This window comes from Macaca nemestrina, chromosome 10 (assembly GCF_043159975.1).
Source record: "Macaca nemestrina isolate mMacNem1 chromosome 10, mMacNem.hap1, whole genome shotgun sequence".
In the NCBI taxonomy this organism is placed as follows: domain Eukaryota; kingdom Metazoa; phylum Chordata; class Mammalia; order Primates; family Cercopithecidae; genus Macaca; species Macaca nemestrina.
The window spans coordinates 48,079,598-48,104,758 of record NC_092134.1 but is presented as its reverse complement, the minus strand read 5'-3'; the positions used below and the strand labels follow the sequence as shown (position 1 = coordinate 48,104,758).

General features: G+C 31.5%; 1 protein-coding gene across 3 annotated transcripts in view; it reads left to right on the top strand.

Annotated features, from left to right (window-relative positions):
* LOC105473267 (leucine rich repeats and IQ motif containing 1) overlaps positions 1 to 25,161 on the top strand; it is a 239,268-nt gene that overhangs the window by 207,994 nt on the left and 6,113 nt on the right. The window contains exons 26-27 of one of the 3 annotated variants that reach the window (XM_071071349.1): positions 10,855 to 10,975; positions 11,059 to 11,144. In XM_071071349.1, coding sequence (XP_070927450.1) covers positions 10,855 to 10,975; positions 11,059 to 11,084 — 147 coding nt within the window. In that variant the 3' untranslated portion in view covers positions 11,085 to 11,144. Of the gene's footprint in view, positions 1 to 10,854; positions 11,145 to 25,161 lie in introns of those variants that run through there. The other 2 variants (XM_071071347.1, XM_071071348.1) reach the window with 2 other exon arrangements.

Genomic DNA, 25,161 nt, shown 5'->3' with positions numbered 1-25,161 from the left:
AAGAATACAGAGCTGACTAAAGGACCAGAGTAGAAATCTAGAAGAGTACTGGGGAATGAAAACATCCCACCTGCCCACTTGTGCCAGGGAACTGGAGGCAGATAATTACACAATTGGTACAAGGCTATACTAAGAGGAAAACGAAAAGGAAAAACAGAAAGAAAAAAGCACTGCAATTGTTACTAGTATAAGATTCTTAAAAATGTAATAATAACACGCACAATAAAAGGACAGAAAATTTGAAACAAAAGTTATCAAATCTTGAGAAAGGACAGATGGGTATGCAAGCAAACCAATTATAAACTCTGGAAATAAAACATTTCATTTATATACACTCTAGACTGGACACTATAAACGATAAATTTAGTAAACCAGAAGATTATCTACAAAGAATAATTAGATTGACAGCTAACTTCATATCAGAAGCAATGAATGCCAAAAGACAATGGATTTTATTTCTTAATAATAGGGATGAGTATCATCCACAATACTCTTTAGTAGCCTTCAATAGTAAGTCAAGAATAAGGCATAATCAAACGTTTAAATTCTGGATATTGAGGAAGCTAGTAAATAACATTTCTGTCTTTCAAGGAAGAGCAAAGCATATTGCCTGACAGGAATTAGAAAAACGGAAACAAAGTACATTTTCTTTACATCCAAAAATATATCAGAAGTCATGTCAAATATATAGACAAGTTTATACTTAATTGACTAAATGAATCGCCCCAAACCCCAGAATTTTCCTGCAGAAGACAGAATTATAATTCAGGTTTCCCAGGAAACATACTCTGATAGTTTTATGTTTGAATGCAGAGAGTTTATTCAGGAGAGCTTTCCAAAACAACTCCTGTGAGAGATGAAAGAAGCAGAAATGAACAGAGGGAAATGGTGCCCTTCAAGAGGTGCATCAGAGAAAGTGAGGTCTGAAGACAGGGAAGACCCTTTTGGGTTGTCCTAGCTTGAGACAAGAGGACCAGGCTTTAATGTTCCTGTTATCTCCTCAGGAGAAGGTGTGACTTTGATAAGGCAGTTCTCTTCAGCGAAGGACAATTTCCAGAGAGGGATTTGGCTGAGACCCATCAGGCTGCAGTTTTCTCAGTGACTATCTCTGTCTCAGTTGTTAAACATGATCTAGGTAGGGTATGATAATAGCGAGGCAAGTTTAGTATTCATGAGTGCAACAACTTAGTCAAGAAAATGTGTCAATTGTACCCAAATAAATCTACAAATTAGAAGAAATCTCATCTAATATTACAATGATTGTTGCAAGCCTGATGAAAATGTGTATTGAGGATTAAAAACCCAAGAATATGAGTGTCAACTCTGAAAAAGAAGAGCAAGTTGTGTCACAAGACATAAAGGCTTAGTAAAAAGGTAAAGCAAACTTTATGGTTCCGGCACAGGAATGGATGAATAGACCAATGGAAATGAATAGCAAGGTCAGGAATAGATATATGACTGTACTATAAAGATTAGAAAGCTGAGATTGTTTACTAAATGGCATTGAAAACGTACAGGGGTATGCATGCACACCTTTTACAACAGTGGGCAGGATTCAGAAGGTTCGAAGATCCAATTATGAAAGGTAAAGCTGTAAAACAGGTAAAACAAGGAATAATACCTTTGCAACTTAGCAGTTAAAATACATTTTTAGAAAGGTATGAATAGTGCAAACGATATGGCAAAAAATCAGATGATCGTGTTAAATAAAATATCTCTTTGTATTAAGGATTTAATAGAAAAAGTTAACAGGTATATGACTACTGTTTTCAGTGTCTCATTTAACAGAGCTTAATATCTAAATATAAAAAGATCTCTTTCAGGTAACCCAATGAATACATTAGAAAAATAATATAAATTGGTAGTTCACAGGGATGATGCCTAAATGGGCAAGTATATGTGAAGAGATGCTCGGTTTCCAGATGAGAGGGATGAAAATGAAAATTAAGATGTCTTATGACTATACTAATCAAATGGCACAAATTGGAAAACTGGATATTGCAAAGGGATGTCACCAATGTGAAAATCCTTGTGTACAGTTGGTGAAAGTAGAAGCTGGTAGTCATTCTGGAAAGAAACTTGTCAGTGTTTATTAAAGTAGGTATTTGAATACCCTATTAGTCTGCAAGCCCATTCTTGGAGGAAAAAAAGATACATATTTTTGGATACATATATATATTTGGATATATATATTTCTGGATATATGTATGGATGTCCATATATGTATGTATATATCTCCCAGATTATTTTTACATACAGCCACCAAAGAATATTTACCAAAAAGTGTGTTGCTGTATTATTTATACACATTTAGAGGCAACTTAAGTACTCTTTAATTAAAGAAATGAATAATTGGTTGGATATACATTATGAAACACAATACAGCAGGCAAGAGGAATAAATTAAAACCATGCAGAAAATAGATAGATTTAAATTACATATTATTGTGTTTAAAAATTAATGACCATAATTTTAGTACCAATTTATTTGTTTTCCTAATTGTTTCTGCTTTGGGCTATCATATAGTATAGGCCAGTCCTTCTGAAGAAAAACGTTTTTATAAAACCAGGATAAAATTAATCAAACAACTGTTGTATAAGTTGAAAAACAGACAGCACAGGACTATGATCCCTGAGATAAAAGTGTGGAACCTGAGTTCCGCAGTCAATTCAGGTAACAGCTTGAAAACACTTTCTGGACTACAGCAGAGGGAAGGGAAGCCTAAAGAGAGCTCAGTAATTTCACTGAGTTGAAAAGAGAGAGAGAAAGGAGTGTTCAGAGTTGCTGAGATAAATGGTATTTACAGGGTAAAATACTAGAGAAAGTGTTGCAAAAATTGGTATAGTGGTTTCCTTAAGTCTTTGGCCAAATACGAAGCTCTGTGTATAGCGCACTATGTGACTCATTGATGTCCAGAAGGGAACAGCTACTGGGAATATCTGAACTGAAAAGAGACTCTAGAGGTCCAGAAGGGAACAGCTACTGGGAATATCTGAACGGGAAAGAGACTCTAGAGACTAACCCAAACCGGGAAACATTGGAGTTCTGACCTGCTACAGTGGAGAACGTCCCAGACATTTAGTTAAGACCATGTAAAGTTAAACTTTAGGAAGGGGTGACTCTAGCCGTGGATTAAAATCTCTTCTAGATCCACAATCGTAAAACATAAATGTAAGCCTCAAAAAGACCAAGTTAATCAACAAATCAACTGCCTGCTAGAATAAAAGCTGCCTCTGTTAGAATAAAAGCTAACAGAGTTTCAAGGATGCTCACAAAATCTACAGATTCAGCAAATAAAATTACAGTGTCCAGTGTGGAGTAAAAAATTGCTAATCCTTCAAAGCAGCAGGAAAATGAGCCTTGTAAGAAAAATCATCACTAGAACCAAATCAGGTAACCTTTTTAAGATTCTTGCCTGCAAATTATAACATCTAATAAAAATATCAGCGATTTGGCCACACGCGGTGGCTCACGCCTGTAATCCCAGCACTTTGGGAGGCCGAGACCGGCGGATCATGAGGTTAGGAGATCGAGACCATCCTGGCTAACATGGTGAAACCCCGTCTCTACTAAAAATACAAAAAAATTAGCGGGGCGTGGTGTCAGGCGCCTGTAGTCCCAACTACGCCTGTAGTCCCAACTACTTGGGAGGCTGAGGCAGGAGAATGGCGTGAACCCGGGAGACGGAACTTGCAGTGAGCTGAGATCAAGCCACTGCACTCCAGCCTGGGCAACAGAGCGAGACTCTGTCTCAAAAATAAATAAATAAAAATAAATAAATAAATAAATAAATTCAGAGATTTAAATGTTGAGGAAACAGATTGAAATCTTAATAGAGAAAATAAACTTTAAAAAATAATGAGATAGAAAATCTAGAACTGAAAACTATTTCACCTTAATTGAAAAAAGTATAATGGCTGGACTTAATAAATTAGACATTGGGAAGAAAAGTGCACTCAGAAACAAAGCAAGATAAACTCTCCAAAGTGAAGCAGAGAGAGAAAAAATAACTTTAAAAAAATCAAAGCTTGAGTGCTCTGTCAGATAATAGCAAGCAAACTAATAGATATGTCATTGACTTTCCAGAAGAGAGATTAGAGGTGAAAAAATATGTGAAAACTAATCACTGAAAATATTTAAAGTTTGATGAGAAATATGAGAAAACAGATTTAAAAAGTTTAACACAAAAATTACACCTATGCACATCATAATCAAATTGCTGAAAACCAACACAAAAGAAAAAAATTTAAAGCAGCTAAAGTATACATGATATACAGGAGACCATTTGTAAGGAGGATGGTTCACTATTGATCATAAATATTGACATCCAGAAGAAAGTGGAAGAAAAAAATGTCAACTTGCAATTCTATATCCAGTAAAAGTAGAATTCTAATTTACCACATTAACATAAAAAGGAGAAAAATCAATGTCTCAATATATGCAGAAAATGTTTACCACAAATTCAACAGATTTGTGGTAAGAATTCGTAGAAAATTAGGACTAGAAGACACTTTCTTAACTTGATACACTTAGCGGTTAAAGGCCCAATGTTTTGTACCTAATATCAGGAACAAGGCAAGAAAATCTGATTGGAAAAGAAGACCGTCTGATTTTCACAGATGACATCTTATTGTACATAAAAGTTTTAAGAAATCCTCACAAACACTTTAGATGTAATAAGTGAATTTACTCAAGGACACACAATAAAGATTAATTTAAAATATGCTACATTTCTAAATATTAACAATAAACTTTAAAAATTAAATTTAAAAATTGCATTCATGACAGTGTCAAAAAATGTAAAATATTTAAAAATAAATGTTAACATTGAAATGTATAAACCCTCTACACTAATAACTGCAAAGCACTGCTTTAAAAAATGTCAGAGACATACTTATTTATAAATAAGTTGAAAAACTCAAATTGTAAGAAGTCAATTCTCCCCAAATGTTCTGTAGATTCAAAGCATTCCCAGTAAAATTTTTGGTAGAAATGTACACACTGATATTAAACTGTGTATGGAAATGGAAAGGACCTAGAATAGCAAATGCAATCTTGAAAAAAGAATAGTAAGACTCATGCTACACAGAATTCAAGACTTGCTATCAATCCCCAGTAATTGAGACTGGTATATATATATATGCGTGTGTGTGTGTGTGTGTGTATATATATATGTGTATATATGTGTGTGTGTATATATGTGTACATAAATATATATTTAAATATATATATTTATATATCTATTATATATTATATAATATATATAAAATATATATTTATATATAATATATATTATATATTATATATTATATATAAAATATATATTTATATATAATATATATTATATATTATATAATATATATAAAATATATAATATATGTTAAATATATATAAATATATATTTAAATATATATTTAAATATATATGTATGTATATATGTCCATATATACACACACACATATACACACACATATAGACATACACACACATATATACACACATATATACACAAATATACACATATATGTGTGTGTGTGTATATATATATGTATGTGTTAAGATACAAGAATCTATCAATGGAAAGTATAGGGAGTCCAGAAAACTACCCACACTTATAAGGTCAATTAATTTTCTATAAAGTTTCAAAACAATTCAAGGGTGGGGAAGATAACCCTTTCTACACATAGTGCTGGACAACTAGATAACTGTATGAAAAAATAATCTTGACTCCTACTTCTCATTTTATGAAAAATGAATTTAAGATGAATGATAAGCCTGAATTTAAAAGTCAAAATTGTAAAACCTATTGAAGAGGCCTGGCATGGTGGCTCACACTTGTAATTTCAGCACTTTGGGAGGCCGAGGCGGGTGGATCATTTGAAGCCAGGAGTTTGGGACCAGCCTGGTCAACATGACAAAACTCCATCTCTATCAAAAATACAAAAATTAGCTGGGCATAGTGGTAAGTGCATGTAATCCCAGCTACTCAGGAGGCTGGGGCATGAGAATCCCTTGAACTGGGGAGGCGGACTTTGCATTGAGCTGAGATCACACACTGCAATGCAGCCTGGGCAACAGAGCCAGACCCTGTCTCCAAAAAAATAAAATATAATAAAATAAATAAAAAATAAAACCTATTGAAGAAAACAGTAAGATACATCCACAAACCTGGTATAGGCAAAAAACCTAAACTATAAAACATATAAATCAATTCTAGTGCATATTTAAAAACAGCCCTTAGGAAAACAGAATTCAGAAAATAAAAAGAAATGAAAAGTCAAACCACATAATCAGAGAAACATTCATATTCCCTTTCTTTCTGTCAAAAGTAAGTGAAAAGTTGTCCACTTAGAGAAATAACCAATACCACTCTATACCTATTAGAGTGGTTAAAATAAAAAATACTGAAATTATCAAATGTTGGCAAGTATGCAGAGCAACTATATCTCTCATACATTGCTGGTGAAAATGGTACAGCCACTGGAGAAAAAATCTTTATAAGCTTTATAAGCTTGTAAAGACTCTGGTACCTTCAGAAGCTTTATAAGCTTTTATAAAGTTAAATATACACTTAACATGTGACCTAATTATTATCCTTCTAAGCATTTTTCCTAGAGAAGTGAACTTTCATTCAAACAAAAAACTGTACATAAATTTTTATAGCAGTGTTATTCATAATAGCCAAAACTTGCCACAACCCAAATCTCATTGAATGGGTAAAAGAATAAAGAAATGATGGTACATACATACAATGGATATACAACACACAACTAAAAAGCAATAAACAAGAATGGTGTTGGCATATACAAATATTTCCATAGACCTCAAGAACATTATGTTGAGTTAAAAAGCGCTAATCTCAAAAGATTACATGGTATATTATTTCATTAATATAACATCCTTAAAATCACATAATTATAGTAATAGAGAACATGTGATTAGTTGCCATGTTTAGGTTGGAAAAAGGATATGACTATAAAGGAGAACAAGATAGTTTCTTTGGGAAGATGGAACAGATTCGTGTCCTGATTGTGATGATAGTTGAATCTATACATATTAATATAATACATAATCTATACATGTATGTATGCATAATTTATACATATAAAATGTCATAGAAGTGCAAACAAGAAAACATTAGTGCATGTAGAAGCTAGTGAAATCCTAATAAGGTCGATAGTTTAGTAATAGTATTGATACAGTGTCTGTTTTCTGGTTTTGTTGATCATGATTTGATATTGTGAAATGTTGTCATTGGGGCATGCTGGGTGTAGGGTGCATAGGGAAGTCAGTGCTATTTTTTGTAACTTCTATGGCAGTTATTTTTTTAAACTTCTATGGGAGTTGAACTTCATGTTTAAGGTCTTTGCACTTTACAGCATGTACATTATTTCTTTTAAACATTTAAAGTGCCTTCCCTACCCACATACGTTATATAACAAGACATCTGTCTTATTACATAAGAAAAGGATTTTGTGAAAAGATGATGTATTATGAATTTAGGAATATGCATAATTCATTTTCTTTACATGAAATCAAAAAGCTTTAAAAATCACTCAGATGTCTAGATATATTACAAATAATTATGTGGTATATTTATGGTATAATCATAATTTTGCCATAATTTGCAAATTATTCTAACAGTTAAAATAAATGAACTAAATCTAGATCTCACATATATAATGTACAGTGAAAACAGCAAGCGGCAGAAAAATATATCATTTATGTTAATTTTGAAATAATAGTCTAAAATGTTTAGTACATATGTAGAAAATCAAAGTAGCATGTAAGGGGACTTCATCGTTATAAAACTTGCTTTCTCTCTTTAAAGAAATATCTGGGTAATAAGTACATATTCATTTGTTTTTATGTGTGCTGTTTTGTGTATCTTCACTTCCAAAAAGAAAATACTTTTAGAATTAATAATTAATACAATCTTGTTTATGAAAAAGTGTAGAAGAGGAGGAAATCCATATTGTTTAATATATGAGAAAGAATTTCTTTTTAAATTAAGTTGCCAAAGTTGAAGGTGAATCAGAATCCAAATGCTTGGAAAGTCCCTTCCCAAAATGTACATCCCTCATTTCATTGTGAAAATATAGGGTGGGGGTGGGGAGAGCGGCAATTACAAACCTTGTAGGTAGGGAGATAAAAGAGATCTGTTCCAAAAACAAAGACCTAAAAGAATTTTGCAAAATTACCGTCTAATAAGTATTTCCCATTATGTTGTATGTGAGAAAATTCTTATCTGACATTAACTTGAGATTGTTTATTATAACCATAGAAAATATTGCAGTATTTTAGAATCCAACATACATTTTTATAGAATGACTGTCAAATGTGTGATCAGTTATCTTCAGGTTTTTTAAGTTGGCCCTCCATGTCTGTCAACCAACTCTGAACTGAAAATATTCAAACAAACAAAAAATAACAATATAACGATAAAAATAATGCAAACAAAGAAGCAACACAATATAACAACTCTTTTATAGTATTTACATTTAATTAGGTATTAGAAGTAATCTAGAGATTATTTAAACTATAAGGGAGAATATGCATAGGTTATATGCGAATCCATTTTATATAAGGGACTTGAGCATCCATGGATTTTGTTATCTGTGGAAGTCCTGGAACAAAGCCCCACAAGTACTGAGGGATGACTGTATATACAATTTACATGACATTGAAAATAATCTGCATCTTCTTTACCATTTCTCTATTTTTTTAACGTTAAGCAGAGAATGATGTTTAGTTGGGAAGCCAATATTTTCAAAAACAAGATCTAAATATTATTGCATATGAATGGCTGTGCCAGATTTACTGAAAGATATTAACTAGCCCATTTATGAAATTTCTAGGTTTTCTTTTAAGCTGCTAAATGGCATTATTACGAAGCCATGTGTTTCTGATAATTTTACTTCTAAAGCTGATTTCCTATATAATTGACCAAATTAGTAACTGACACTAGTTATTTTCTACTTTGGAAAAAATCATCTTTGGATGTTAATGGCTTAGATGATAATAAATTTTTTGGAAGGTGTTTATTTACAAATATTTTCTTGACTGTAGGTTTCATCTTATTCAGGGTAGAGTGGGAATTCTACTCTCTAAATAGGTGTAGTGAAATTATGTCATTACATTTAAATACATAAACCTCATTTTACAATATTAAGGCTTATAATCTTAAAGCCTCTTTAATTTGCAGAAGGGTCCCTTATGCGGTTCACATGTTTTTTTCTTGTTATCTAAGTAGTCTCACCAAAATTGTGGTATTGCTTTCATGTTTCCCCTTAACTTTTGACTGTTTTTTGTTTTGTTTTGTTTTTGTTTTTGTTTTTTAAGGTTTACCATTGATGGAACTTTTCTAATGAAGCTATTATAATGTTAGACATGTACTCTTGTATACTGTTGAAATACATTTCAAAAGTAATGTATAGCATTTTTCATACAAATCACAAGTGTAAATTGGAAGCCAATTTATAATTTTATTTTAATGTTTTCTACCAAGGTTTTTTGACAATGTAATTATATTACTTAGCCAGTTACATTAAGAAATGATTGACATTATACAATGGTTTATATTCTGAAATCAGCAAGAGCAATACTTGCTTACTTAAAAATAGTTTGTGAGGCAATACATATGTTAATTAGCTCAATTTAGCCATTCCACAGTGTATACATGTTTTAAAACATCGTATTGTACATGATACGTGTATGCAATTTTTGTTTGTCAATTAAGACCAAATAAATCAGGGAAAACATAAATGAATTTGGAAAAATATAAGTATATTAAATAAATAAATGTAAGTTCATATGTTTAAGAGTAGGAAGAAGGTGGGAGGGGGATGTAAAGGTGAAGGGCAAATATCTGAATTTTAAAGAGGATCATTTTTGGATTCTAGTTCCTTGAGTCTTTGTAGCTCATCATATGGAGACAGCTTTTTAACCACAGTGGTGGTTTTATGCTTTTATTTTGCTATACTTAAGTTTTCCGAACATCAAACATTAAGAACAATGCGTTTTCACAGGATTTCAAGCATGGTGTGGTTTTGGTTAAATCCCAGCTACTTTGAGGCTGCTTTGCTTTCCCTCATGGCACTTCCCCCTATTTCAGAACTGAATCCTAATATATCTTTATGTAATGATATTCAACATTATGTACAACAATGTTTTATAGGCGAGATGCAATTATTTTTGACACTTAGATTTGGTCTAAGTAATAAAAGTTCAAAGGCAATTTGAGATAAAATAGATAATTTAATTTTTATGTTCATTAAATAATATCCTGAAACATCTACATATTTATAATTATCCCAAAATTAGACTTAAATGTAATATTTTTATATTGATAATGGTTATAATGAGAAGGTAAAGATTGTCTGTACCTTAACAGTATGCAAGTATGGGATGAAAGGCATTTCAGAGAATTTCATTGATAAGACTAATACATGTAAGTGGCAACATATAATTATTGCAAAAAATAACCCAATATGACATGTCTAACATTCAATTAAGAATTAAATAATATACTTGGCAAATAAATAATGTTAAGCTCTTTAAAGTTTCATCAGCTAACTTTGAGACTGATTTTCATCAAAATTACTGTACTAAAATGTTTTCTTTTGTTGTACAGACTCAAATAGCAATCCTCAATTTTACAATCGACTCTTATTTGCAAAAAATGCTTTGACATAGTGCATTTGTTCTGCCTGGGCAGCAATAAAGGATTGTGGTATCATTTTGAAGAAGGTTGTTTGACAGAGCCTGTTTGTTTATTTGGGGTAATGTGAGCTGTATTCAGAAAATGCCATATTTTGTTTCATGATTGTATACATTCTCTTCCATTGCTCCCAGGCAAGACTTGTAAGCAGAGAAGACACGGATTTAGACCTTCTTTCCATGACCAGTGGAAGTGCTTTGTCTGTGAACAGAGAAAAAAAAAATCAGGCACACAGACACTCAGCAGGATCTTCAAGTAAGTTGTGGTTTCCTTCAAAATTAATTTAGAAATCACAAACGAATTGATGGAACCTAATGCCAGCAAGAATTCTTTTTCAGATGGGGGTAAGATGCCAGCAACCTGAACTGCCCAAAAATGTGCATTTAGATTTTTTCTTTCTTTAAATATACTCTTTTGATACAAACAAAATTAAATTATTTCTAAAATTAACTGCATCAGTTTTTATTTTAATTGTATTCTGGGCTTCAATATCTCCTGCCCCCCACACACGTGAATCATATTGAATTCTTTGATCATTTAATTTTAAAAGAAATTTTTAGATTAATTGTAAAATGTTAGATTTATATATGAAAGTAGTGTGTCTTGGCCTTTTGCCATTGATTTAGTAGATACTATATTTAAAGATAATTTTCAAAGAAATTTTTTTAAATAGGAGAGCTTTAAATAATATTATACGGTCAAAAAACATGCTTTCAAAAACTATTTCCATTCATATGTAAGAGTTTGATTATGTCTATTAATGATAACTTTATATTCATAAATCTGTCACATACATCTATTACCTTTAATTTGGTGAGAAATATACATATATATTAAACATATATTTATATAACATTTGTTATATATGTGGAGAGAGAATATAAAGATAATGATTTCAACAAGACTTATATTGCAATTATTAACTCTGAAAAATGTAAACATTTAAAAAATATCTGTATCTTGTGCTATTTCAGGGGAATAGAGAGTAATTTTTTTCAAAGTCCTTATTTAACCCTAGAGATTTTGAGATATCTTCTAAAATATGACAATAATTGTCTTTTTACTTTAAAATTAAATCTTCATACTTAATTATACTTATTGTTATTTTTGAAAGTTTTATTACTTATTGGTGTTACAGTTATATACATACATATATATAGGCTCACACAGACACAAATACAAAATCAATATTTGATTGAAGGTGAAAAATTCAGTGATCCAGATGGTGCTCTCCAGATAAATGAAAACTTCAAAATGATTCTCGGACTTTCACTTTTCATCCAAGTACTTGGCTTTATTAGATTATAATCATTTATATTTATTAATACATGCAAGTTCATTTTGATAAATTTTAATTTACTTTTGAAATAATTTTAATATGTCTAATTTTATTTTATTGATGTATTTCTTTATTTTGTTTTTGTTTTTGTTTTTGTTTTGGGGGGGACGGAGTCTCGTTCTGTCGCCCAGGCTGGAGTGCAGTGGCGCATTCTTCGGCTCACTGCAAGCTCCGCCTCCCGAGTTCACGCCATTCTCCTGCCTCAGCCTCCCGAGTAACTGGGACTACAGGCGCCCACCAGCACGGCCGGCTAATTTTTTGTATTTTTAGTAGAGAAGGGATTTCACCGTGTTAGCCAGGGTGGTCTCTATCTCCTGACCTCCTGATCCGCCCGTCTCGGCCTCCCAAAGTGTTGGGATTACGGGCGTGAGCCACTGCACCCGGCCTATATGTCTAATTTTAAAATATTTTCCAAGTTTCAAAGACCTTCGAGAGCTTGAATTTTTCTTATATGATTATAGAATCTCGTCATTGAAATGTTGCCCTAGTCTATATAGTTAAGAAATAAATATTTTAAGTTTAAATTATTCACCTAATATAAATTTTTTAGTTGTTAACATAATGTATCAACTTTATCGAATTTCAAAATCTATATTCCATTTCAGAAGTAATCAGCCTGTGTCAATACATATTAATGAGTAATGATAATTTTATGCATTGCATATTACAAACTCATATGATATCTCTTTGGAGCATTTTAGGTAAAAAAAATAAACAAATTAAAAACAAAAACAAAAAATTGCTTTTTCACTTTAGAATTTCAAAACTTCTGTTTATAATGTATTACCTGAATGTTAACACATTAATAGCTCAATAAATCATCAACTATTTTCAAATATGCAAGTTTCATCATTCACTTACATGATATTGAATTACAGATTTTAGGGATGTAATTATATAGAGTTCATTTTTAACACATTCTCCAAGAAACTGAAATAATGCAATTCTCACTGTAATTCCAACTACTTGTCAACAAATAATATTACTGAAAACAATACTAATCTCTGAATGTGTTTAATAAGTAACAATTTAAGGCAAACTACTTTAGAAAAATGAAGTTTTTAAAAAATAACAAAATGATTATGAATCAAATAGTACTTGCTTAATCACTGTAGTTGCTAAGTAACTATAACAACATTAGTATTATATACTAATGAGTATGGTCTCTGAGGTAAATTTGCCAGGATTTGAATGAGGACTTAATCTTTAAAATAGGAATGATAATAGAAGTACCTCCTTGTAGAGTTGTTTTTGGGATCAAATGCATACCGGTTAGAACACAAACTGGTACAAAATCAGTCCTTAGTAAGTGTTCTTTATAATCACCACCTAAACATAATTTTAAAAGAAGCATCTATTGGGCTAAAGTATGGAAGTCTCAAGTATCTAGGCACATGGTCTAATTGGTTCAGCTTACAAGAAACCTACTCTTAGTTGCTTAACTAAAATATTTGGCTTAGTCTATTTTTCTGTAGAAATCAAAGTCCTTGGGCCCTAAGCCTCCATGGCCCTGAGTCAACCAGTTACAGCTTTGGTATCCTGAAAGGTCTTTTTCCTTTAGCTTTCTCTCTCTGTCTCAAAACTTGTCACCTTATAAAGCTATTAATAAAATAATTTTTTTGGCCGGGCACGGTGGCTCACACCTGTAATACCAGCACTTTGGGAGGCCGAGGCGGGCGGATCACAAGGTCAGGAGATTGAGACCATCCTGGCTAACACGGTGAAACCCCGTCTCCACTGAAAATACAAAAACAGCCGGGCGTGGTGGCGGGCGCCTGTAAGTCCCAGCTACTCAGGAGGCTGAGGCAGGAGAATGGCGTGAACCCGGGAGGCAGAGCTTGCAGTGAGCTGAGATAGCGCCACTGCACTCCAGCCTGGGTGACAGAGCAAAGATTCCGTCTCAAAAAAAAAAAAAAAAAAAAAAAAAAGAATACTTTTTTTTTTAGCTTTGCAGGCCAAATCTAGAGAGTACTTTGTGGACTATATCTGTAAAACTCTTTTTGAGCCTTTGAACTTTTCTAGATGTTTCCCTTTTATTGTTGTTATAATTTTATAACATGTATTCTTTGGAATCAGAAAAATTCAGATTTAAAATCCCAGTTCCACCATCACATATGAGTTGTGTGCCCTTGAGTAAATTGTTTAACCTCTAACATTAAGTTTACTCTCTGTAAAATGGGAATAGTAATGTTTGTATCATAGTTTTAGTAAGGAAAAACTGAGTAAAAATATACATAAAGCATGTGATATATTGCCTTGGGTATTGTAAGGCCCGGAAGAATAGTACCTGTTGTCCTCATTGTTTGTTGTTGTATGTTTTGTGATTCTCTCGCATCATTACAAAACAACCCCATAGTAGAATTGCCTTCCTTTTCTGTGTGTCAAATATAATAAGACCAGGAGGAGTATACTTTTAACATGCTGGCCATCTCAGGCAATATGTCTTTTCTTAGAGAACCTCCTAAATTTTCTGTCCCTTTCCTTTTAGGCTTTACTATTTCCTTACAAAGAGGCCAAAGCAGTCTTCTGCTATCTAGATTTCTGATCTTTCATCTGGTTTACAAAGTTATGAAAGAGATTACATTCTCATTCAAAAATTGCCATTTATAAAATGGACGTAGCAAGAGATTTCCTCATTTATGTAATATTTAGGCAAAATATTTGAATTTACTAAATGATTTTAGTTTTCTCAATTAATTTCCTCATTTAATGCTTAAAGTATGCTTTGCAATATATAATAATGCTTTTATTGTTAGGGTAATTTATAGCTTTATACATTATATTTATTTGTCTTTTCTCATGTATAATGATCATATTTCTTTGACAGCTAACATAAATGAAATTCAGGAATTTAATTTGTTTTTCACACAAAAAATTAGCAAAGAAGAGCAGCAACTTGAATTCATCTTTTTTTGTTGTTGTTCCAAATCCAGTGATCTTTTATTCTTCTATGGACTAAAACATATAGCTTAGTTAGTAAAATAGTCGAACAAAAATTAATATAGTTTTTAATCATTAAATTATCCAATAGTCATTTATTCAATGCTCACTGCTCCCTGCATCCCCACGAGTGGTTTCCAGGTGCCTCCTTCTGATTGTCTCTGTACTTTCCAGGATACATTCCATTTTCATAGTTACTTGCGTTTTGAAAACCCACAGTGCCTCTGTAATAGTGAGTAATCAGACCCTACTCAAGCTTTTCTTTGGTTATATCTAAACTCATGAAAAGTTCGCCCTTTAGTATGGTATTGAATTTTCTGAATATGACAGAAAACATTGTTCAGAAGAGAAGCAATTATAGTGGCTGAATTGACTTAGAGAGACTTCTTAAAGGCACTATACATGATTTGTGCCTAGAATGACAATCAGGATTTAAGTAAGGATAGAGGTAGAAGAAAACCATTTAAACAAAGGTAAAAGGTAAAATATGAATGTATAATTATGGAACATTGAAGAGTATGTCTGGGCCAGAGGTTCCATATACTGAAGTAATGTAAAATAAGGTTGGATTAGAGAGGAAGCCCGGTTTTAGGTAAGTTTGAAAGTAAAGTAGAAGACTTCAAATTTCCTACTAATAATAAGTAACAAATGAAGATTTCGAAAAATAAGTGTTTTAGAAAACTAATGTTTGTTAAAGCTATTCTGAATCTGTTCTAACATTACATACTTCCTCTAATATATTGAAAGAGTAATTTTATAGCTCCTATGAAAAAATAATTGATTTTGGTGATAAGAACTTCAAAATGAAATAGATTGCTAGGAGTTCATGCCTAATACTGTTTATAGTTAGAAGGACTAGGGATAGTAGCTAAAGCAAAAGTAGATTCCAAAGATGGATATTGAGGTTTATTTCAAGTAGAATAAGCACATTTCAATAATATAATTTTAAACTTGCAAATCAAGAAGGTAGCATGTTGTGTGTACACATGTATATTAATATCTAATTTGTGCATACCTGGAAGTATGTGTCTGTCTGTGTGTGTATGTGTAACATGCATAATAATTCCACACTGTGTGAACTCAAGAACTATCATTGTATATATTTATGTGTTATTATATAAACCACACATCATGATAGTAAGCAGTTACAGGCCTACAATGTGAGAATCACTTCCACAAGTCATTAAGAAAATATAAAGATGAACTATATGTGCCTAGCACATAGTAGGCACTTACATTAAGTGAATAAATGAATATATGAGCCATTGTTGCTATTCTCCTATATCATGTATTCATATCACTTTATTTTTAAATGGATATTGTTTTTTACAAAAACAAAGAGGAAACATTTTCTTTAACATTAGTGGACTTCTTTCCAAATGGTATGTATGAGATTTAGATTAATAAATTGATGCAGATATTAATGTTGTCATATATTATAAAAAGCACTCTATGATGGAATTTAATTGACATGAAGATGTAATTTTCAAGGGCTTGGCTTATATCAGGGAGGTAAATCTCTTAAAAGCCCTAAACATACTTTTTTTACAATTCCATTGTCGACAACAATGTTGTACTAATATTTTGTGTTTATTGATTCTTCTTCTCCTATACTAGAGTGTATGCTACAAGAAGGCAGGGATTTAATTAAATATTCTAAGTACCTAGAGCAATTCCCTGGCATATTGTCTATTATATATATTGGAGGAATTGATACATAGATGGATGGATGGACGGATGGATGAATATCATCATCCTTTAGATGCATCAGAGCTAGGAGAGTATCTGACATTTTCTTGCTCCATAGTAAGAGGAAAGCTTTACCAACAAAGAAGCAGGGTAGAAGATTGCCTATTTAGTAGACATTCACCATCTATCATATATTCTCAGAGCTTTGCAAAATCCTGGCATTTATAAACATTAAAAAATATAATCCATCCATATGGTAAGTGTTTTATTTCAGGGAAAGTTTTCAAATAACACAATCAGAAGATGCAAATTTCCACAGATCTAGCCCATATGAAGCCAATCCTGTAATTTCTTCATTCAAAAATATTTATGAGCCAGGTGTAATGGCTCATGCCTATAATCCCAGCAATTTGGGAGGTCGAGGTGGGAGAATTGCTTGAGCCCAGGACCTTGAGACCAACCTGAGCAACATAGTGGTACCCTTACTCTACAAAAAATGCAAAAATTAGCCAGGTGTGGTTCTGTGCACCGGTAGTCCCAGCTACTCAGGAGGCTGAGGTGGGAGGATCGATTGAGCTCAGGAGATTGAGTCCTCAGTTAGCTATGATGACACCACTGCACTTCAGCCTGGGCAACAGAGCAAGGCTCTGCTGCTAAGAGGCAATAAATAGATAATGGAATATGGAATATATATTATATGATATATAATATATACCTTAAATTACTAATTTCTGAATATAATAATTTTCATATATGTACGTATTTGAATTATAAGTGTATTTATGAAGAACATCTTTATGAAAAGTAATTCAGACTGAATTTTCTTTAAAAGAGATAAGCAGCTTGGACCACATGAAGTCCAAGTATTATTTATTCACAGCATTTTAGTCTAGAAACTGTGTTTGAGGGAAATCGAAGAAAAGCATAAGGCCTGAAATTGTCAAGAAAGCATTGTTCCATCATTCTTTTTCTCTTTCTTCTAAGTTTTAGAAATGTATAGACTGGAAATAGCCTATAAAACTATGTCGTTAACTAGGAAAAAACTGTTAACTAGGGAATAACTAATAAAGTATAATATAGCTCTCATTAAACTGCAATTATGAGGTAAAGAGTAGTAAAAGATGATTAATAAGCTGATTGAGGTTTTTAAACATGGTGAGTGTGGTATTGATAAGAATATGTGTTTAGAGATTGGGCAGTCTCATTTCTAGTCCTTGTTGGCTCCTTCCCAGCTTGTTTGTGTACTTGGTTAAATCATTTGCCACTCTTATGTAAATTTAGCAGGGAAAGGCAGTCTGGCATAGTGGAAGGAAATTTGGAGTAGACCATATCTAAATTTGAATTTTGTTTCTTACATATATGGTTTCTGTAAACTTGAATAGGATATTTGAGGTCTGGTTTGTCCATTAAGAGAATGTTATTGTGAAAATTAGAAAGGTACGTATGTGTATTTTGGACTCATGAGAAGAGGGGTAGAAAAAAAAAACAGATATAAAGGAGATAAAGAGTACTTCTAGCTTTCACATTCCATAATTCTGCAACTAGAACAATACAACTTTATAGTCAACAATTTCCCAAATAAAAAGCAATATCATTTCTGATATTTTTCAGTATGAAAATCATACTTGAACTCAAACTTTTCTCTATGCCAGAATGCTTCCAAATGATTGTAATCTTGAACATTGTTTAAGTGGTCTCTAACTATTTTAGCTCAGCACAATCAACAGAGAGGGGAAAAACTTAATATTTTCTTTAAATGATTTTAAAGTAAAGATCAGAAGACTACATTATCTGTGAGATATTACAGCTATTTTATAAAATTGAGTTGAATTTTAGAATGCTAAAACTCATATTAAAACCCACAACTTCTACAGAAATTATCTATTTTAAGAATATTCTACCATAAATATTTAGTAGTTGATTTTTCATGTCTCAATCCATTTTCAAAGAAAAAGAAAAAAAAAAAAAGGAGTTTTCTATTGAGAAGTCAGTCCCTATCTCATAGAATGACATTTGAAAGTGATCTTTTAGTTAATCCATAATTAGATGTTTACTTTGTAGGAAAATGTTGCTTGTAATTGAAAATTAAAGACACTGAAGAAGCAGCTAGTTATAGACCTAAAGTTACAATGTAATTTAATAATTAGATTATTTTGAAGGTGGTTATTAAAGTGTTTGAAGTTTTTATACAAGTATGAATTGTTATGGGAAAAACAAAGGAGTAAGATGCTAGCCAGCAATCTCCTTTAAGAGAAATTTAAGTTTTTCAATTTATGGAATTCTGTGAAATGTGACCTTGGTTGTAAATCTGATTAATTCTGATGAAGAATATTAAAGAGTCAGGCCTGAAATCTCTCCTGAAAAAAAAAATAACAACAGTATATGTTTTGAAGAGAACTCCAATATATTAATGGACCAAAATTGGAAAGAGACGGGAAGCTTCCTTTTTTGAAGAGAAAGTTAATAATACTTTAAATTTACCCTGAAAAAATTGTACCTTTGAAGTTATATATGGCCGTTTGATTCAACAAACGCCTGTTGATCACTATTATATATTGAGCACTATTATATATTGTTGATATAATTTCAAATTAAATATCTAAGTTCTAAACATTAAAACGACAGGGCAGTCTGTACCTTATGATTACACATAATAAAAGTAAATGATGCAGTTTTTTTTTAAGTAGAGCTTAAGTTTATTTTCAAAAATAAAAAGTAATGGCATTTCAAAAAGAAACAGTATGTCTTACGTGAAATAGACTTGTTTTTTTCTTTCTGAAAGCATTAATAATAAACATCATCCAATTAAAAATGTGTAATGAATTGCAGCATTAATTTTTAACGTTGGAGAACCTACCTCTGTCGTCTTGAGTTGTTTCTTTCCATTCCTACAGCAAGGAGTGGTTGGGTGAGAAGGATGTCTTCTCCAAAGAAACCCCAATAAACCCCACTAAACATAAGCACTGTGGTTCACTGTGGTCCATACTCCTTAGGAATTTATCTTTAGTAAATTACAGTGTGAGTAACTGCTGTTACTATTATCTAAGACTATTGCAAAATAAGAGTACTCACATAAGAGCCATGCAACATTCTCAAATCTAGAAGTCCCTTATATATTTCAGGGAAGTAAAGCTCTGGTATTGCACCAGCACCTGTTATTTAGAACCATCTAAGGAATCTTTCAACACAAAGAATGTGGAGATATTCATACTTTATTGTCTCTTGCCAGCCAGAACCACAACATTCTCATTATAGTGCCTTCTCATTAAAGGAAGAGAAAATCATAATAATGTGACATTTTCATGCTACCAAGTTTCTTACTTGGATTATAAATTTACAGTTTTACATAAAATAGTAGGCCAAAGACATAGATAGTTCAACAGATTAGACACACAAAAACAAATGGACACACACACACACACACCTTTACTTCCGAATCCTTGCTGTATTACCATTTATGACTACAAGTATAAATTATTTTCTTTTAATTTATGAATATACTAATCACTGATGCTTCATCAGTGAATTTACCTGCCCATTTTGTCATCTTGTTCTCCAAGCTGTCTGCCATCTGTTTCTAATATATATCTGCTGATACAGTTTGGATGTGTGTCCCTGCTCACATCTCGTTGAAATCTAATCCCCAGTGTGGGAAATGGGGACTGAAAGGGAGATGATTGGATCACAGGGGAGGATCACATTGGATCACTCATGGTTTAGCAGCATCCCCCCATGGTACTGTCCTTGCAATAGTGTCAGTTCTTCTGAGATCTGGTTATTTACAACTGTGGAGCACCTACCCCCTTGCTGTCTCTTGCTCCTCTTCTGGCCATGTGACATGCCTGCTCCCCCTTTACCTTTGCCATGATTGTGAGCTTCTGGGGAGGCCTCAAGAAGGTCAGGAGATGCCATCATGCTTCCTGTACAGCCTGCAGAACCATGAGCCAATTAAACCTTTTTTCTTCATAAATTATGCAGTCTCAGGTATTTCTTTACAGCAATATGAGAACAAACTAATACATCTGCTTTGAAAAAAAGTTTTTCCAAAGCTCCATGTTGTTTAACTAGCACTTTGAACATTTTGGGAGCTTTGCTACTTCCTACTGGTCCCTTAAATTTCATAACTGAAATTTACAAATAAATTATTTCTTCACTGGATGTTAGAAACATTTCACATTTACCTTAATTTGAAATTATGTATGTAGTGTTGAAAAAGTGAGGAAAAGTTATGTTTTATCATGTCCCTGCTTGCATGTTTTAAAATATAGACTGCAACTATATATAAAAAAGAAGAAATTGAGTTTTGATTAATTTCTCCACTAATTTACTAGCATATTAATTTTACTTCACATGACTGTTACAAAATCCAAATAGTTATATAATTCTGATGTATTTTCCTCAGACACTATCTTAAAGAAAATGCCATTTAGAAGTCTGTAGTATTCTCAGTCTATTTTTGCAAGGTTCAAAGTAGTCACTACTCATTAATGTTTTATCAAAATATGTGTTCATGTAATATAATAAAAATCTTTCAAAAATGAGTATTCTTCGAACAACTCCAGAACTTCTGGTAAGGTCAAGATTACAAAGAACTTGAGGAGTGAACAGAAGTTTAGGAAGATAAGTAAAGGATATGAAAATGTGAATAAACCTTTTGATAAAATTTTTAAATTAGAAAAATCATGTTAGAGTTATATGTATATATATAATTTTACATAAAGAGAAATCTTTCTCTTCTAACTTATGAAAATTGAAAATAGTATTGTTTTTCACTAATGCCTTTTATTCATTTTTAGTTTCATAGGCATTATTTCCAGGTAATATATAGGTCATATTACCTGGAAATACGCAGGTCAATTCATCCCAAAGCATGCAAAATTTACTTTCTTAATGATTTTTTATGGTACTAATATATTATAGACATACTTTATTACAGAATATTAAGCAAGATATTGACTTCTTTAAGATAAACCTTAGTCACATAAAGCCAAGTTTTGATTATGTTACCATCACTTGGCTTTTATCTGAATTACCTATGTTTTCACATTTTAAAAATGAGGGTAGTGCTATGCATCTTTCAGGACTGTAATAAAGATGGAAAGAGACAGTAAATTTAAAGTACTAGCCAGAGTCTGGAATATTATTGGACTCTTAAGTCCCTGCAGTTTCATCAATGTGACATTTCAGTAATGTTATATTAGTGAATTGACATTGGCAGAGAACTGAAGAGCAAAAGGATAATGAGGAAATATGGGCAATAAGTACATAATACTCTAACTCCAGTAGATTTGATGATAAAAAATGTAATTATTAAATGCAAAATAAGAAATTTAAAAATATGTGAATTACAGTAATACTGTTAATTGGCACATTTGTAAGTGATGCCATTCTACCTATAAACTCTTCTAATAAAATAATTACTTGATATCCACTATCTATGTCAATTGTTGCTCAGTTTCATTGGAGAAGTCAAAATTGACTTTCATATTTCCTATTAAAATATTAAAAGTTCAATCCCACTCTAGATGTTATATTTTTCCTCATATAAAAACAATAAAAAGGTAAATCTTATAAATAACTGTGGCCGATTTAAACTCTTTTGTTCTACACATAATGAAATCTGGGTCTTTTAAAATCCTCTTTTGTTTTTATCTCAACTATTCAACTTGAGGTAACATATCAGTAATGAACTTATAGCCACATCTCATGGGATTATCTTTATTATTATTATCACTTTATGGTCAGCAAGAGTTATTCTCTAGCATTGTAAAAATTTACATTTTAAGAGTCATCTAAATTATTGTTTAAACTATTAAGTCTGACTCTTGGACTGAAATTTTTGGCCAGGAACTTTAAGACACAAATTTGTTAGGTGTTGATATCTTGTTACTGAACCTGGACAATTAATTAGAGAAAAACATTAACACTTAAACCCTTAAAATAGTCTACTACCTAGACCTAGAAGGTGAAAATTAATTGCTTTTACACTAAGAGCACATTTACATGGTTAGTGGGTTCATCTAATATGGATTAATTTTAAAATCTACATTTTAGAAGAGTAAACACATAATAAATAGTAATTGATTTATTGTCTTTTAACAACTTGTTACTATCCTAAGTAACAACAATCTAAGACAGTTGAATGAAACAGTCAACAATTATTCCAGGCACAGTTAAATATAACAGTTATTAGTAACTACAGAATAATGTTTACAGAGCTAAGACAGTAGCTAGTTTCAACAGGAATTGACATTATCCAGAAAAAGACAAATTTCATCTGTATTTTGTAAAAGAGCTAGTTGTACATATGTTAGCTACATTTACTCTTTGTTAAAAAATTAACATTTTTTGACGACAGGATCCATTCATGCTCTATTGATAATACATTAAAGCATGATGTTTCTAACTGTAATATTTTAGTTCTTATCCATTTATATGATCATTTTCTTTCTTAAATTGTTTGACTTGTATTTTTGTTATTATTTTTTCTTTCAAACCAATTATTCACGCTAGCTAGTGTGCAAAAATAAATGGATGTTGTTAAATATGAAATGCATTTGTCAAATGAATGAAACTGGAGTGAAATAACATAATAAATCCTCAGGCTAGTTATGTTTATTGTTGCCAAATGTCTCCCTGCTAAGAACTAATAAGTATGAAAACGGATAATGAAAGTTTCCATGAAAAATTTTTGGGAGATCTATTCACAAGGCTTCACTATCTGGGAATGTGGAAATAAGTATTTGTTTTATACAAGTTCCATATGAAAATGGTAAAGATGAAATTAAGAAAATAGAGTCAAATAGAAAGCAACTGCAGTATGACAGTTTCTTATATTATTTGGCTCACAGAAGAAAATTAACAGGAAAGTTCCATTGAAAGGAATAGGTGTTGAATGAATATGTAACTAGATGAAAGATTTTAAATTAAATTTTTCAAAGACTCAAAGTGACCTTGAAAATCTAATTTGAATTTTAAATGTTTATATTCTAAAATAAATAGATTAATAATAAGCATTTTGGAATTTATTTAAAATTCCTATTTTGCTAAAAATTTATTTTAGCAAAATTAATATGGGAAAATATGGTGAGAGAGAGGCTGAAATGTTATATATAAATAAAGACTGACTTGTTTCAAAGGAACATGCATATCCATCAAGATCCATTAAAAAAGATGCTCTCAACTATAAGCATCACTTATGCCATTGTTCTTCAATTAATTACAAGTATTTGTAGATACTTTGTTGTAAATATAATGAAAATGAATAAAGCCCTGAAGAGGACATTAAAAAAAAAAAAAAAAAAAAAGATTGTGGAGTTTGGGAATAGACCTTTCCCAAACTAACAAAATAAACAGGACTTATATGACCTGATTTTCAGAATGCCTTTTAGAACTGTGTGCAGTAGAAAATGTGGGACATAGATAGTTTATGGATTGTTAAATTTCATTCTTAACTGCTTATTGGAATATGCTTTTGATCATCCAGGCAATTTAAAAGCTTAAACACGCAATAGGTATCAACTATTTCAGTGGGAAACCAGAAAACCACAATAACCAGCATTACATGGAGTAGTTATCAATGGAAAGAAGGGTTTTAGTTAATTTACAGGCCACATTAGGAAGTCAATTTAGTTCTGAAACAAATCACAAAACCCTTTTAGATTTTATAACTAGAAACCACTCACTCAAAGAATTAGAAAAACCCTCCAAGAAAAAAGCATGAAAACAATGTAAGAATGACAGAATTTAGTGAAGACTTTTTTTTAGCACCACATTTTTAGCACCACATTCAAGCCATCATTTTGCAAACACATCACATGGCATCTTTAAGAAAAAATCAACACACTGGTTTGTTAAAAATAAAACGTGGGAAAACAGTGCATATTATAAGGCAGCCTCAAAGATTCAAATGTAAAATATGCATGGTAGATATTATAAAAGGTAAATAAACAGGCATGTATTTTTAACTCATGTATTTACATGAGTTAAAAAAAACTACGCATTTATCAAAATGAGATTCCCAACCCAATGTGATATGTATTAGCTTTTACAGTCATTGTTTTTTCAAAATCAATATACACAGACAAAAAAATGTGTTACTCACATGTTTTTTTTTAATATTTTGATTATTGACACCAGTAATAATACTAGTAACAAATACGGTGGATATTTTTGTGACTATCAGGTGTACCAAACATAACTGATTTTCTTATTTATATGTCACTTAAATTTATATAAGAAGAATAAACGTGTCAGTTCAATTGGGATTTTGAGAAAAAAATTTTATTAATATTTTATGATGTACAAAAATAATTTTATTCACTGAAAAAGCTAAAAAGCAATCTCAAAAACAAGAAAAATCACAATATTACATTGAAGAAATCCAAATATGGTATAAATAACCTGTTCAATATTTATTTTTTATTTTCAGTGTTAGATTTTATCTACCTCAGGTTCACTATAAATGATTATT